The sequence below is a fragment of the Aulonocara stuartgranti genome (genome assembly GCF_965226115.1).
Source record: "Aulonocara stuartgranti genome assembly, chromosome: 10".
In the NCBI taxonomy this organism is placed as follows: Eukaryota; Metazoa; Chordata; class Actinopteri; order Cichliformes; family Cichlidae; genus Aulonocara; species Aulonocara stuartgranti.
In genome coordinates this window covers 8,779,636-8,796,328 of record NC_138946.1, presented here as the reverse complement: position 1 = coordinate 8,796,328, position 16,693 = coordinate 8,779,636, and the positions used below count along the sequence as shown (strand labels likewise).

At 38.6% G+C, this 16,693-nt stretch overlaps 1 protein-coding gene across 3 annotated transcripts in view; it reads right to left on the bottom strand.

Annotated features, from left to right (window-relative positions):
- The window catches only part of ncam1a (neural cell adhesion molecule 1a), a 269,507-nt gene that overhangs the window by 16,076 nt on the left and 236,738 nt on the right, over nt 1-16,693 (bottom strand). For all 3 annotated transcript variants that reach the window (XM_082549406.1, XM_082549404.1, XM_082549405.1), the window contains one exon: nt 737-944. In XM_082549406.1, coding sequence (XP_082405532.1) covers nt 737-944 — 208 coding nt within the window. The remainder of the gene's footprint in view (nt 1-736; nt 945-16,693) is intronic.

The following is a 16,693-nucleotide window of genomic DNA, read 5'->3' as shown; positions in this document are numbered from 1 at the left end:
AAATACACATTAGTGGTGCTTTAGGATGGGTGTTCAGTGCACTGGTTAACAATCCAGCTGTTAAAGAGTGATAAAATCTACAAGTTTCTCAGCTCTGAGACATGTCCTGCTTTGTTTTGCCTTGTTATCACTCCATTACTGGTTTCTTTTGTAACTGACATTTTATTGTGCTTTCACCCGCTGATTCCATTTCAGTTTAATACTTGCTGGGTAAGGTTTAGGACCCAAAACTACTAAAACATAGAGTTATTCTGCTCCTTAATAAAATGAATCCTTCACCCTGAAAAAACAATAGTCGAGGTTTTTTTTTTTAACAGGCATCCACGTGTGATTGGAACAGAGACTTTTCTTATCTTTGCTGTAACCAGGTGGACTTGGCACTGAAGCCAGTGGTTACCTTGTGAAGAGAAAATGCCAGCAATGCCGACCAAAGTAAAGTGAGCTGAATAAGCACATCTTTACTGGCTTTATTCTAAAGTTATATAAATAATAAGCATTGATTTGTATTTATGGTTCAAAAGATAACTTTAAGCCCTTTAAGTATTTATTCTGTTTTTTAGCTCTGCCTTCTTCTCAGTCAGCTCCTGAGAAATATGTTGATATTTGCTGCAAGTCCAACAGCTACACTCTAACTTAGGTTCTCTGATGATGGGTATTTTTGAAAATGTGCTAATTCTCTGTAGGCACACCACAAATAATCTGTGTTCCAGTCAAAAGATGACGCTTGCTTGCTTACGTGAATGCCGCCTTGCCCTCCTCGATGTCCTTGCTCTTTGCGCCTGGGCCAGCTTTCCCACAGAAGTTAACAGCAATGCACATGAGGAGCCCGCACTTGTTGAGGAAATAGCAGGTGACATCCACGCCCACCAGCAGCAGGAAAAAGACAACAATAAGGATGCCTACGATGGCCCCGGTGCCCATGCCTGAGCCACCACCCATGGCGTCTGAAGGGACAAAGACAGGTAGAGGGGATATACAAGCAAAACAGGCAGAAGAGGAGAAGAGGGTTCAAATATAGAGAAGAGGGGATGGGAAGGAAGTTAGAAAGAGAGAGGGAGAGAGAGATGATGAGGAATGCAATCAGGCTTTTAATACAGTGCTTCAGGTTTCAGTCAAAACCTCAGATGTGTGTCGCTCTTTTCAGAGGAAAGCTGAAATGGTGCAAGAGGGACCAACATAATTTCTAACAACTTTATATCTGTTCTTGACATCCCCGGTGGCCGAAACACTATGTTCAATTTCATACAGAATCACAGAAATTGCAAAGACAAAAACAAATCAAAACAAATGCAAACAAACAAAACTATCGGTAGCCTTTCGAGGGCTTCTAGGCATATTCTTGTTCTTGTCACTAGGCGTTTCATAATAGGCTTGTAACACATTTATAGACATTTGTGGACTGACTATTAATATTTGTGCCTGAGGTGTCAATATGGCACCATTAAATATAAATATAAATGCAATACACTACATTGTATACATATTTTACAATAAGAAAAAATGCCTCGAAAACTGCATGAGGAGCAAATAAATTGCAATGACAGTCTACTAGGATATATTACAACACAGGAAAACAATGTTGTAGCAGAATATTCTATGTGTACTCATAGTTTTAGCAATTCACATTTTTTTTAAACACCCGCCCAATCATTTTACCAGTTTCAATCAAACTTTCTTTGGAAATGTGAAGGTTATGAAGGGTTACCTGAGCAGCATGTGTGAGCAGCCAACACATTTACAAGTCAAGTACAAATACAAGTCATTTTCTCCTACAGATTATTTGAATAAACAAACGCACATGCAGATTATAGAGAGAATGGTATAAAGATGGATTTTGGAGGTCAAGGCCAGCTTAGACAGCTACATTTACTACCTTTTTTATCATTGTGTGCAACCTGCTGCAAAAAGCACGGAGCATGCATTGTCTTAGTGACCTCAGTCTGTGAATTAGCGCATCACACCTTTTATTAATGCTTAATTAATAATTAACAAATTGATTGACATTTTATGTAAATTGCAATTGTTTCAGAGATTCAACTTAGAGCCACAGAATTCATGCCAGTGCAACTTCACTGCACACTATGACTTACTGGATTTCAACGTTCTTCTGGAAGAAACAATAGATCTGATTGATAACAGCAACAGAATAATGGAGAAACTGTATAATTGTTAAGAAAAGAATAAACTGTAATGCTTTGGATAAATAAAAGAATAAAGAATAAAAGGGATTCACTACTCCACTGAAAAAATGTGGATAAGTTAAACTAACAGAAAAAAACAGAAAAGACAAAATAATAATTAAAAAAAAAACACATATTTCCTTGACTGAGTTAATCACAGTAAGCAGGATTCGTGGTAACCAGGTATAACAAGATTTCTTGTAATAGTCAGTGGACACTTAAAGACATAAAGACAGGCCTCCCTCAACTCGCATTTGGCTTCTTACTGAGACTGTGAGAAACAAAAAGCAATCTCTGCTTGTTCATCCAATGAACTTAATGTTGTTCAACGGAAACACAACATTCAGGTGTATCCGAACTCAGACCTATTTCTACTTTATCATCAGAAAGGTGTGGTATTTATCATTTTTGCAGCCCACTTCTAGTCTTATGGGTCAGTCACACATTGGAGTGAGCTGTAAGGGAGCTTGGTGTTGCAAAACACTTGTAGTTGCCTGGTGATTCTGAGACAGGTCACCTGGCAACGTGTCTCCAAACAATCTTGGTCTGGCCTGGAGTGGCTGCAGTCACTCTCAGACAGACAAGGAAAAATTTGCAAATAACCGCAGTCTAATTTATAAATGCAGACAGATTACAAACATGTTGTACTTAATCTGAGTCAGTTTGCTCCAGTGAATGAACCTCGTCTCCCATGTGTCTGTTAGCAGTAGGAGACTCGACTCACCTACACAGCTACATCACTATTTGTTCAGACGTTTCTGAACTTGTGTTTCAAATCTCTATCGTCTTAGCTTGACTTTGAATCTAAGTAGTTCGTTTGAAATTATGTTAAATTAAATTTCTGTTCACGCAGATCATTTTTGCTGACTTGTTAAAAATATAATTACTGTGTTATGACAGCTTGCATGTAATTGCCAACTTGACCCCACTGACAAACCTGATAACAGACTCACTCCATCTTATTGCCATTTTAAAGTTGTCACGATGCACTAAAGCTACTGTGAAGATGACAGCTGACTGTGAGCGGTCGCAGACCCCGTCCTCCGTCCTTGAAGCAACGATTTCAAAGGCAACAAAATCACAAATTCCTTGCACACAGTCTCCAGCCACGGTTTTCCCCAGGGTGACTGTAGCCTTACTGACCACTACAAGTAACATTCACCCATTCACACCGAAGTTTAGTGAAAGCCTCACAACCATACCTGAGGCAAATTTCAAATGAACAACCTCTGGACTGGAGAACCTGGAAAAAAATCTGATAACATCAGAACATCCTGTATTGGCTCCATGTATTAACACAATGTTTCCCAATCAAGGCTTGCATTTAATATGAAGATGATTTAAAATCAAAGCTGAAAAGATGTTTGTTTGTGTTCAGCGTGTAAAGTCAGAATTATAGTTCCAACCCTGTTATGTTTGTTATTATGGTGTCTACCGTGCCAGTAGGCAATCAAATTGGAAGACCTTCAGTTAAATTAAAGCCTCTCTTACATGTATCAATTTGGCTCTGCTTCAGGCAGTAAAGACTGCTGTAATGGCTCGCCAGGGTCTGATAAGGATCAAGGGCTCATCAAAGTGTCTGAGGAGAATGTGAGCGCTGTGCAATTTGAGGACCATCTTTATGTTAACTGTTTATACCCTCAGCCTTGGATATGGGAAAAAGGGAAAGGATCAGCCAGTGACAAATATGTTCTGCAGTCGTGATTCACTGGAACTACGGAACGAACCCCTATTTATAATGGCCTCTGCACAGCCTGCAGCGTATTCTAAAAGCTTAAAGTATAAATAAATGACAGCAGCGTTACCACTGTAAGGAAGCACTGTGAGCTGCGCTTTCAGTTTTCTGCCCATTTTGTGGTTTCACACATTCCCTACTCTTTAGATAAAAGGCCAAATATAGATAATGTACTGCCACATCAGTATACACTAGTTACTCCAGCAAAACAGACTTTGATCTGAAGTAACCACAACGAACGTGACGATTTAGTGTCACTTCCATTAAATCCATGTGCACTGGTGTCTAAAACTGTCATTTTGTACAGCTGAGTAATCACATGGGTGGGGGATATATATATATATATATATATATAATAAAAAGCCAATGTCTTTTTCAAATGGAGCAAAGCAGTAACTGCCACACTGAAGTATCATACTTAAATGTGTGTGACAGGTAAAGAGCGAGCAGAACTGTTAACACGCTCTTTACAAAAATTCACTGGATCTTAAACCACATATAAGTCATTTGGGGTAACCAATTTACTCGTATGCAACCCTGCAACGAATAACTGCCATGCTAATCTTTGACTGTTAACATACAGCTTTACTTTATGAGATGTCATAGTATGACATCACACTTTCTGCCAGTGATTTAAATTGCCTACAGAGTGATGAACGCTCATAACGAAGATGAAACCTCATTGGGCCAGTTTATGCCACTAATATGTCAAATGTAAGTATTTTATAAAAGCACCGTGTAAATGTGCCATTAAAAGGAGACTGAAACACATAAATTAGACCAAATGAAAGCTCCAATTCTCTTGGCCTTTGAAGTAGAAACAATTGTTGACACACATAACACTCTTTAAATGCTGACGGGAGCACACCCCATGGACAGCTATGCTGCAGACTTTGCAGGAAAAAAACATTTTATGCCTCTTAAAGATGTTATGTTTGTGCTTACTGCACTCTGATGCATTCACAAGTGAAAGCACTGCCCTGGGCCAACTGAGACGTTTAATTCAAATCCACTATCTTCCTCTTTCTGGCTGGCCCGGTATGTAAACCTTCAATTTCTTTGATGGTTGTGATGAAAATAGCAAGAACATGCCAGAGTTCTGCGTACTTATAGGTGACTACAGTGGTGCAGAAAACACTTGTTTTTTTCTCTGCCCATTGCTTCATTTGCATTTTAACAGGCACAATAAATCATGTGCCATGTATTCAGTGCTGAGGGGGGGTTTCTTACCGAGTGCTCTCACTGAGGGAGAAAGCACAAATCTACCTGTCAGGGTGGACTTGTCGGGTACAGTACTGAGACAGGTTTCCAGACGACTGCTGATAAACAGACCGCATGTGATAAAATATTTCACTACACACATTTCTGAGAAATCAATAAGACTGCCAGATATGTGCAGTTGTACTCTGATGAAACACCTTTATATCAGGAGTTAGATTTGAGTCCAACCGTGCAACTCTGCCCATGGGTTGCAGTGTCTTTAAAAACTTGTGCTGTAAAACACGCAGAAATGCAATAAAAAAAATCTTCCAGCACTTGCTTTACATTTGATGGATTGGTTCAGCCATAAGTAAAACAGCCAAATCTAAATAAAAAAATATTAATTTTAGAGTAGAAATACAGTTTAAGACATTTTAACAACATTTATTTCACCAGAGGGCCCACATAATAGTCTCAGAACAGTTTGTGTTTGAGATTCAGTGGAATGCTGAACATTGCAGTGATTTAAAATAACCATATGCATGCAACAGACTGTAGAAAAGCAAACACAGAGTCCCCCTCATCTGTAAAGGAAGAAGCCCAGTTGAGGACAAATTTGTTTATACTGTAGACGGGGAATACAGACTGTCTGACTGAGGTGTAAAAATGTGTAAGCTGTCACCGTTTTTCAACCAGCACTACAACTGTATGTAACAACTGTCATTACAATTGTTCATACAACACCATCACAGACTCCCCATGACTCTTATTTTCTTCTTTTCCTTTCCTTCGTTGGGTCTATTTTTCCACCTATGACACATTTCTGGATACTGCATTGACCTTATTTGGCTTTAAAAAAGTTTCTTCAGTAATTCCCATGTCTGCGTCCTCCATCAAAGCTCTGCCACAGTGTGGCACTGCACCACCATTAAAAATAAAATTGGCTCCAGAATCAGTTTTCTTTTGGGGCACAAGGAGGCAGGGTGACGCTCAACCGGCGACCGACTCCCTCTCTGACTGATTTAAGATCCTTGGAAACTCTTCATGCAGAGAGCGGTGTGTGGCTAGATGGGATTTCAGCCCTTTTTAAATTAAGATGCTATGAAAACAAGTGCTACAAACTGATGTGCATGCTGGCTTGAAAGTTAGGAACTCTGGACTCATTTCCATAGAGTAAAGCTTATAGAGGAAAGAGGGGAATCATTCATTTAAAAAAATGCATCTATTTTAACACAATAGATATTTTGACACAGCGATGATTTCGATGACGCTTCTGTGGATTGTTTTAAGCTCCAACATTTGATTTGAAGTTTCTGCCATTAATCACACCAAGCTAACCAGCTGAAGAAACATTTCAGGCTATACAAAAAAGGAAAAATCCAATAGAAAGAGAGATGGCAGCTTTCCCTTTAATCTGTATGCAGTGGGCGACCTGAACCATTTGCTTCAGGGAAGAGAAATATTCTGTTTATATGCAACACAAGTAAGTTTGATGCAGACATTTAGATGGAGATCCTGATTAGCAAAAATGAAAATCACTCAGCACTGATCAGCACTATCATTACTCGGTAGGCACTGATGAACAACTGGGGGGACAAAGTGACAAAGAACACCTCAAGGGTGTCGTAAGCTCTTATTTTCCTTGTGACAGAACTTAGTTGAGATTAAACCGCAGTGCCAGGGATAATAAATGGAGGGAATACAAATCTTATTTTAGACCCCAACTCATAAAAAAGCGGGGGTGCCACGTTACCAAAGTGAAAACTGCTCAGAGAAAAAAAAGTCAATAACATTTGAAACTAACCTTGTTAACTTTTATTTTTTCTTTGCTAATAATTCTTCTGCTCTTCCTCACAACTAATTCTCCTTCATTCCTGTTCAGAGAAATGGGGTGTTACAGATATTGATGTTATTCAGGTTTGATGATACTGCCTATTCTAAGGCTCAGGCAGAGAGCTTATGGGGATAGATTCACCTTAGCGTCCCATCAAAAGGCCATCAAAGATCATACGTTCAGTGGAAAAGCCTGTGACATTTGATTACTTGGAACTCAAGTGCTCTTTTCTGCACTTTTTCTATGATTTCTTATGAGTTTTAGTTAGGTACGTGTTGTGCTGGATGTTAAAGCACTCACTAGCCACAAGAGCACGCTTGATGGGAAGATAAATTTTTTCGTATTTCTAGTATTACTGAAACGTGCACTTACACAGTGCGTGTATATCCGTGTGAATCTGACTTTTAATACAGACATAATCAACTCCAATCCATCAGGACCATATGGCTCAAATTACCAGCAGCAGCACAAGTCTTAGTACCGCTTAGCTGGAATTTGTGATAAATCAGAGAAAAGTGGTTTTAAAACACACGCTAGCTGTATTCATTACAGCAAACTGACTTTCTGTATGTCTGGCCTCTATGATGGAAAATGCTCATCAAGACAGAATAAAAACAATGACCATTCACATATGTGTGATTACTGAAAATGTATCAATGCTTTATTAATTCTCTCACACTAAAATGCTGTTGATCATGGCTGCAGGTGATTTTAATCTCTTAAGTTATGCATTGCAATCTGTCATCTCTCATGACTCTGCAAACTTTAATGAGTTGTACAGCAGAGTGATGAACAAATGTTGGAACAAATGGAAACTATATAGAGGACTTTAAGTAACCCAAACTCTGACAGCCTTTTTAAAAAATCTTTAGCTTGTCATTGCCACTGTTAAAGACGGACATTTAAATTGGCCTAAGGTTATTCCCTTGTTAAGTCTCAAGTAATTAGCAATTTCTTAGCCAAATGCTCCGTTAGTTAATAAGAGCTAATAAGCACTGAGGCATTACTGAGAGTTAAAACATTTAAACTCCAGTAGAGTTGCTAGTGTGGCCGTTCTCCATGGTGTTACAATCAGACCAGGCCTCCATGAAAAACTATAACAACAACAAAAAAAAACTAAACATACAGGAGCGTGGAAACAGAAGCTAGCAATAAGCTAGCTAGCCATTAGACATGCTATTATGAAGTACCATATTTCAAGTGAAGTATTTTAAAAAAAAAATACTGCTACAGAATACATAACCTCCACCCTTGCAAAACATAACCACAGTGTTGTCAGATCACAAAACACAAGTAAGAATCCTTCTGTAACTGCGGATTTTCATATCTTTGATAGCTTAAACTAGGTTGCCTGGCTACCAGGTCAACAAAAATTAAAGGTGGTCCGGAAAGACTTACAAACAATGTTGTCGGCCATTTAATAAGGAAATCAAATTTCGGTGTTTTTTGTTGTGTAAACACTGGATACATTATTTTGTTGCTTAGATCGTAGCAGCTAACAACAGCCAAAAGAATCTACTCGGCGCCATCAGGGTTGCATATTGGTTTCATTCTAATGTTTAGCTAATGTTTGCATATTAATATCCATATTTTTGTGCTGTTTTACACTGCTGCAAGGCCTCTATACAATATACAGTTTACCATTTGTTCCTTTTTTATGCAAAATGCATACTTTATCTTCTTCACTTAGGCTACAGCCAAGCCCCTGACCTCAAAACATCTGGGTTCAACAGTCATGTTTGATGTAAAGCAACACTGAATGCAGAATACAGACATTTTGTTAAAGCTCCAGAGAAAAAAAGGGCAAAAATCAGCTTAACAATCAGCTTCCCAGAAGAGTCAGACAAAGATATCTTAGTATGTTTAGTCGCCAAAGCCTCAAAGTCATTACTTTCATGAAAGAAAAAGAAACAATTTATTTCAACCCTACAATGGTTACATGGAAATACACTGATAAGCACTTACAAAAATGTCTCAGGAATAGAGAAGAAAATAATTCCACATTTTTTAATTAAACAAAATTTTTTAGTGTTTAACAGCTGTTTCTTTATGGGTTTTTTTTTTTCTTTTTTTAGACATTTCACTGCTTTCAGGTAAAAAGAGAGCATGAATCCTCCAAATAACAGCTGATTTCTTGAATATCAGTTTGAAAAGAGTATGTACACTTCTTCACAAAACATTAGTTTTTCTGCACATCCTTCTGTTCTCTCCTGACAAGGCGGTTACATAACAATGTATTTGAAAATGAGCATAATATAATGTTGAAAATTAAGAATGAGTCTGGGAAAAATGAGTTCTCTGACCATAACCGATATTAAATTTCTCTGCAAATGTTATCTTCCCCTCAATTTGTACAGCAGGACATTTCAAGCTTGTATAAAAGAAGAAGAAGAAAAAAAAAACAGCCAGAATTTAGGCACAGCATTTGTACTCATCTCCTGGTTAACACATTCATAATGCTTGACTGGGGAGCTTTGAAGCAGCTGCATAGCACATTCATGAATACTGGATCATGCCTTGTGTCAGCTTTCATGCAGTGTTCATGCTTTTATGTCATTTGTGACATAACAGTGGAATGGATGTGTTTGTTTAATAGGCAGTAAAGTCCAAAATAAAAGTCTCTTTACAATTTCCGTGTCTGATTAAACCACTGCAGACACAAAATTAAACAGTGTAATTATTCTATTTATCACCCCCTCTTCAGATCACATTAAGGCATTATGAATGTGTTACTAATCAAATCAAAAACAAAGCTACAATACTTTGTCTACATTGTATCCTGAAAGAGCACCCGACGTCCAACTTGCAACATTGACAAAACCCTAAAAATCTCTCTCCTTCGGAATCTATTCGTACACAAGATGACATTACAGTGAAAACAGACAAAAAAAATATTAACAGAATCTAAAAACCAGAAAACTGAAATTGATGCAAGTACTGAGCACCCTGTAATAACGTCATGAAACCAATGTCTTGACTCTTCAACTTTTTTTTTTTCTTGTGTGTGGCTGCACAAGGGTCAAAAGGCATAGAAAGCAAAGGTCTGGAGCCAAAGATTTGAACGGCTCAGACTATCCTCTTTCTCCTTGAATGCAATCAGTTTATGGGAGCCAGAGCACAGTCAGCACGGACAGAAGAAGAGCTGCCAGACTGCACGTCACACATTGGCAACCGAGGGTAGCTGAAGTTATAGACCAACAATAAATAAATATCCACAACAGAGTATTTTGAGTGATAATCACAGCAATAAAGTGTGACAAGAAAAAAAAACCACACACACACAGTAAAAACACAAACAGAGAAAGAAATTTGTGTGTATGGCAATGTCATGGTCCATAGGTGCCCAAGAAGATCACACATGGAGACAGGAAGGACACGGAGAAAAAAAAGAAGCAGGAGAGAAAGAGGGAAAAGAGGGAGAGAGATAGAAAAATAGGTCAGAAATACAGAAATACAAGTCTGGAAGGTTGTTTTTTCTTTTCAAGACTGACTTGAAGAATAAAAAAGGAAGTCTAAGTTAAAGGGTAAAAATAAAAAGAAGTTATAGCATGTTAGTATCACAGCAAATGACACATGGTTCATGGCAGGCATGGGTGGAGGGTCACACAAAGGAAGGTAATGGGGGATGACATCGATAAGGAAGACATTTCAAACACACTGCAGCACAGTCTCTGTTTTCACCTTAAGGTTCAGTATAAAGAAGGGGAGTTTTAAATCAGCCATGGTGCAGAGCAGCGGCCAAGTTTAGGGTAAGATAGATGACAGCCTGAATGCAAGAACACATCCACATGAGTCAGGCTAGTATCTCTCACTCCTAATGGCCAGTGGTGTAATATAAAGTAAATGCAAGCACAAGCTTGCTTGCCAGTGATGCATAAACTGAATGCCAAAGTCTCATTAATTCACAGATTCGGTAATAATGGAGTAATAAAAAAACACAGCAACGCGTCTCTATATTTTATTATGTGTGTCTTTGGAAAGTTTGAGCTAAAGGCCAGAAAACTGGCGCATGGGTTTCCAATCAGCAGCTCTCTGAGCCTGCAGAGGAAAGAAGCTGGGCTGCTTTGCTCACGTAGCCTTAGCTACTATTGTTGCTCTTGACTTATCAGTAAAGGCAGTGCAGATTGTAGATGGATTAATTAAAATGTTTTTTGTCTACATTACGTAAGACATTACCTTCAAATCCTATTGGATGTTGCAATTGTAATTGGCTTCTGAATTTGGGTTCTAAAGGGACCCGATAATTACTTAAAAGAAATGTTAAAAACAATATGGCAGCTTTTTTGTCGGTAAATAAAAAGGAAATTATCTTGTTGACAGACCTCGTGGTTCAAAGTTCAAATATATATGGACATCTTTTTTTGTGTTTGTATGGACACATACGGAAAGAAAGCATAGGCAAATATTCACAATAGTACCACTTGTTCATCTAGCATTACACCACTGGTCATGGTTGGGGGAATGGCCCATGCAAAACCAAACATCCAAAGCAGACGCTGGTTATGAAGGTAAAGTCTGTGACATGGATGAATGGATGACCTCATGTTACAAAATGTTATTAGCTTTATAGTTTTAGTCCTAAGTCAACCTTAGCTGGGGAGATTTGGATGGATCAAGATCTGCCACTTTGTTTTTTATATTATCTCTTCACATTTGGGCAGCATTTGACTTTCCGTGAGACTGTGGCAAACAATTGCCGCTCAGCTGTACCTGTGTGCATTAAACCTAAAGAAAATTAGCTATACACAAACCCTTTCACACGTCCGATTCAAATAAATTCAAAGGACAACAAACTCCAATATGTTTTCAGAGATCTTTTATGCTGAAGTGCATTCACATTACTGGGCTGAATGAATTCTTGTGCGTATGGTTGTTTTTTTGAACATAAAACAGAAATTTAAACAGGCTGAAGCTCGACCTTGCGTCCGCACTGGACTCCCAATGTGAGATTCAGATAAAATTGAGCATGCAGAGTCCTGCATATAAAAAAGGAGCAGCTGTTGATCAAGCAGTACAAAGAACAGCTGTGAGACTGCAAGGGAATAGTGGAATTAAATGCAGATGTTGTAGCTAAAAATAAACCTCGGCAATAGCCCATGCTCCCTGAAGTGAAGAAAAACAACAGCAGCTTGGAAGTAATACCAAAATATCTCAAAACAAAACAAATAAAAATAAAAACTTGAAAAAGTAATTAGAAGACTTGAAGGGGGGCTGACTCGGATGATACTAAGGTTAACTTGTAGTCTGGTAGATTTATATGTGATCCAAACCTCCCACTGCTATATGGCTGTTGCCCAGCAAGGACATGAAAAAGAAAAAAAAACAATTACAGCATACGAAAACTCCCAAAAACCAACCAAACTACCAAACAGGTTTTTTCATGTGCCATGCACTGGCAGCAGTTGCCTTTTAACAACTCCAGTAAAGAGCAGAAAAACATTAATCCAGCTGGAAAAGGCACCATGCAAAGACTGTATGGGCTGCATCCCCACCTAACTAGGCCACACATTTCAATTCAGGTCAGTCTTGGAGCCTGAACTGTGAGACCTACTAAACCTGGTAGCAGAAGGGAAGACAGATGCTGACAGAAAGAATGAAAATCAGAGAAAATGTGAAACAAAGATAGAGGCAATAGAGGCTCAGATATCGTAATACAAACAGAGAGAGACTGCAAACAAATCAAAAAATAATGAATGGTGTATAAAATGTGGCAGGATAGTAAATTATGGAGTATGGTCATTAATGATTTAGGAAAAAACTGAATCTGCAAGCTTCATTAAACTTCATTTTTTTCATAAATAGTGACTTACTCAACTTCAAAAGCTGAAACTGTGATGAAATTTAGATTGCATGCATATAATAGTTTCTTCAACATTTGTATTTTGGATGTAAAATGTCAGTAATCTATCCCGATTAATAATAAAGCTCAACTACAGTGACTATGACCCACAGAATTTTGAATGAGTAGCTATGTGTGTGATGATAGCTCTCTAAAGAACAAACACTCACTGGCCACTTTGTTAGGTATACCTGTTCAAATGCTTGTTGGTGCAAATATCAAACAGACAAAGTTAAGACGATCTGCTAAAGTTCAACCCAAGTGTCAGAATGTTGAAGCAAAGGTGATTTAAGTGACTTTGAATGTGAGAAGGTTGTTGGTGCCAGACAGGCTGGTCAGACTGTTCCAAAAAACTGCTGATCTGCTGGGATTTTTCCCACACAACCATCTCCAGAGTTTACAGAAAACAGTTTAAAAAAGAGAAAATCCAGTGAGCGGCAGTTCTCTGGGTGAAAATGCCTTCTTGATGCCAGAGGTCAGAGGAGAATGGCTACGCTCCTTCGAGCTGATACAGTAGCAACAGTATAACCTCTCGTTACAAGCAAGTTATTCAGAAAAACAACAGATTCCCCTACAATAGTAGAAGACTGCACTGGGTGCCAACTCCTGTCAGTTAAACAGGAGGTTGAGGTTATAATTTGCAAGGTCGTTTTTTAAAATTGGAAAAACGTTGCCTGGTCTGTGAGTTTTGATTGTGAGATTTGGATGGTAGGGTAACAATTTTGTCTGAACAACATAAAAACATGGATTCGTCCTTCCTTGTATCAAAAGCTGCTGATGGTGGGGGGATGTATTCTGAGAAAAGCCTTTAGTACCAACTGAGAATCATTGAAACACTACAGCGTACCTGAATATTGTTGCTCACTGTGTCTATCCCTTTATGAGCACAGTGCACCCATCTTATCATGGTTGCTTCCAGCAGGATGCCAATGCCACAAAACTAAAATCATGTCTATATCTATCATGTCAATACTAGGGGTGCAACGATACACAAAATTCACGGTTCGGTTCGGTTCGATACTTTGGTGTCACGGTTCGATATTTTTTCGATACAAAAAAAATGTTCATGCATTTTTAATTTGTCATTTATTAAAATTATAAATATATATTTTAACTCAAAAGTACAGTTTTTAAATTTAACCCTAACCCTTGTGCGTGTTTTTTATTTTGACAGCGAATGCGCACCTGCGGACCACTTATGTGCAGCCCTGGTTATTTAGCTCATCATATTGCAGCCACAGAAATTCTTTTGTCCATGAAACCATAAAGCTGCACTTTCTTTTTGCCTTATAGTCTGATTTGTCATAACTTCTCCGTTTTGTGGTAAGCTTTTCTTTGGCTGTCACTTGCTATACACAGTTCGCACGATTGCAAAGTGAAAGCAAAAAAACAAGCGCAAATTCAAACGCGACTTCAATATGTCACATATTGACAGTGGCTCACCGATGCCAATGACATAATTACCCAGCTACATTTCTGAAAGAATGCAAAAGCATTGACATATATTTTTCCTACAGTAGCCCGACGGGCAGGGAAGAGATAGATTTTGGTAGCCCGACTGGAAAGATCGCTAGCTCCGGGACATCGGGCTAGCGATATTGCGAGCCCTGTATCTGATTGAGGAATCACTCATCTTTGGAAAAGAGAGTTTATTACAGAGAAATGGCTCTTTCCAAAATAAAAGCTATACTATCCGCTTCTTCTGGGCTATATTCTCAGCAGCATAAGGAGAATCATGTGCTAACAGCTGTCTAAATGACTCGGCTAAAGTTAGTAGCATGCTTGTTGTATTTGTCTTTGCACTAGGATGATGTCGGCGTAAATGTGCAGTCATATTCGTTGTGTTCCCACTAGTGCTTTCAGGTTAATCTCGTTGAAATGACCTTAACGCCACAACACGGCAAATCTCCGTTAACGAGCTACCGCCGATCGCTCCGTGCATGGGGCTAGACGGCCAACACGTTAACGAGCTAACTGCGCTAACACACTAGTTCACACCAATGTAATTGAGCATTGCATGGCACATCCAACATACTGTTTTACTTTAGTCCATGACTCGCTTACCTTCAGGGTCATACGTCACATGAAAACCAAATTAATTCCAAACGCCAGATCTGAATGAGGTTCAATTTGCCTGTTACAAGGAGAGCTTAACTTCTGTCTCGCTAGCTTGCCCTGCGCTCTTCCTTCTGACTATGCTGTCTGTGTTGAGCGCTCAGTGAATCTGCATTCGACTACTCCGCCTAGGCTGCACTGTCAAGCCTAGGCGGAGTAGTCGAATGCAGATTCACTGAGCGCTCAACACAGACAGCATCGTCAGAAGGAAAATTGATAAAATAAATTACAAATGTTGTATTGTTCGATACATATGCGTACCGAACCGAAAGCACTGTATCGAACGGTTCAATATCGATACGAATATCGTTGCACCCCTAGTCAATACGTACAAAATCTCTGAGGAAAGTTTACATAACTTTGTGTGCCACAAAGAATTAAGATGCTCTTAGAGACAAAACAGGGTTCAGCTCAGCACTTTCAAAGTGAACTTAAAAAACTAGCCGATGAGTGTAGTTGTCTGCTTTGACTGGTAGGAAATGATTACAGCATTGTCCTACTACTTGATGGCTTAATTTTGTGTATTATTTTATAAAAATGTTCTGTCAGTACTTTTGAATCTATAGCAAGGCACAGATTTTAATTTGTGTTTATGACTTGTGGGCTGTTTTCGGGCACATTAGTTTAAAGATTGGGCCATTTTATACGTGATTTCGATTTTTCAGGTAAAATATTTTTCACAGTGTGCACTTGACAGTTAAAAGAAAATATGACTGAGGCAATCAACACTTCCTTTCATAAAGAAGAAAAGGGCAGGCGAATAGTGAAAGGGAGGGTGACAATGGAAGAAAAACAGGATGAAACAAAAAAAAGAAACACAGACAGAGTGTAAGATGTCAAAGAATTTTAAACTGTTAGCTAATTCAAGTGGGGAGGCAGCCCAAGTTAAAAAGTGCACTCTACACACAACACAGCAACAGAGCAAAGGCCGACCGTGACCACCTGTGTAGACGATGTATTTGGGAATAAATGGACAAAACTCTGTTTTCTCTGGGTCTGACTGTAGTCTGTTCTCACATCATTGGACATTAAGATTGAGGAGTTGAAGTCACCTCATAAGAAGTAATGAGACTTGGAGGAGCCGGATATCCAAGGAGAAATGCCTCTGCATGTCATATGGACTCATTAGCTACTTTTGATCTTGTGCTGCCTGGGCTTCAACATTTTTTGAAGCGAGTGCAGTGTTTTAAAAAGGTGCTCTGTGCATAGAAATTCATTCCTTCAGGAAAAGAGGATTTAGTGGAGATGACATTATTAAAGAAAACAAAAGTGTGGCACTGACTGAGAACTAGAAACAAAGAGCGTAGGCTGGGGGTAAAATGAAAATAGATTTCAAATGACCCAGCTTGCAGTCACTTGTGTATTTCTACTGACATCAAACTTTTGGTGCACACATGCCATGTTCAGTGGTTGGTTTATCATTTAAAAACCCATTTTGGCCTACAAGGACAAAGCCTGTGCTTATTAACTATTGTAGAACAATGTTAGATTAGTTGCACTGGGCATTTTAAGGTTATCTACTATAGTAAACTTTGTGGGCAAGTTAGTTTAGTTCCTTAAATGTAAATCTCATTTTAAAAAATCCCCAACTCCCAAAAAGTAGCTCTTCAAAATACACCATTAGATCAAGTCTTTGTGTGATATTATATATAATGCCTGGATTATAAACCTTACAGTTACACTACTGTGCAAACGTTTAGCACCAGGTTCACTTTTTCTTTAAAATTTCCCCCCAAAATGAAAAATGTGTGATTTACTGAAACATATGCAAATATTTTCACAATAGAAAA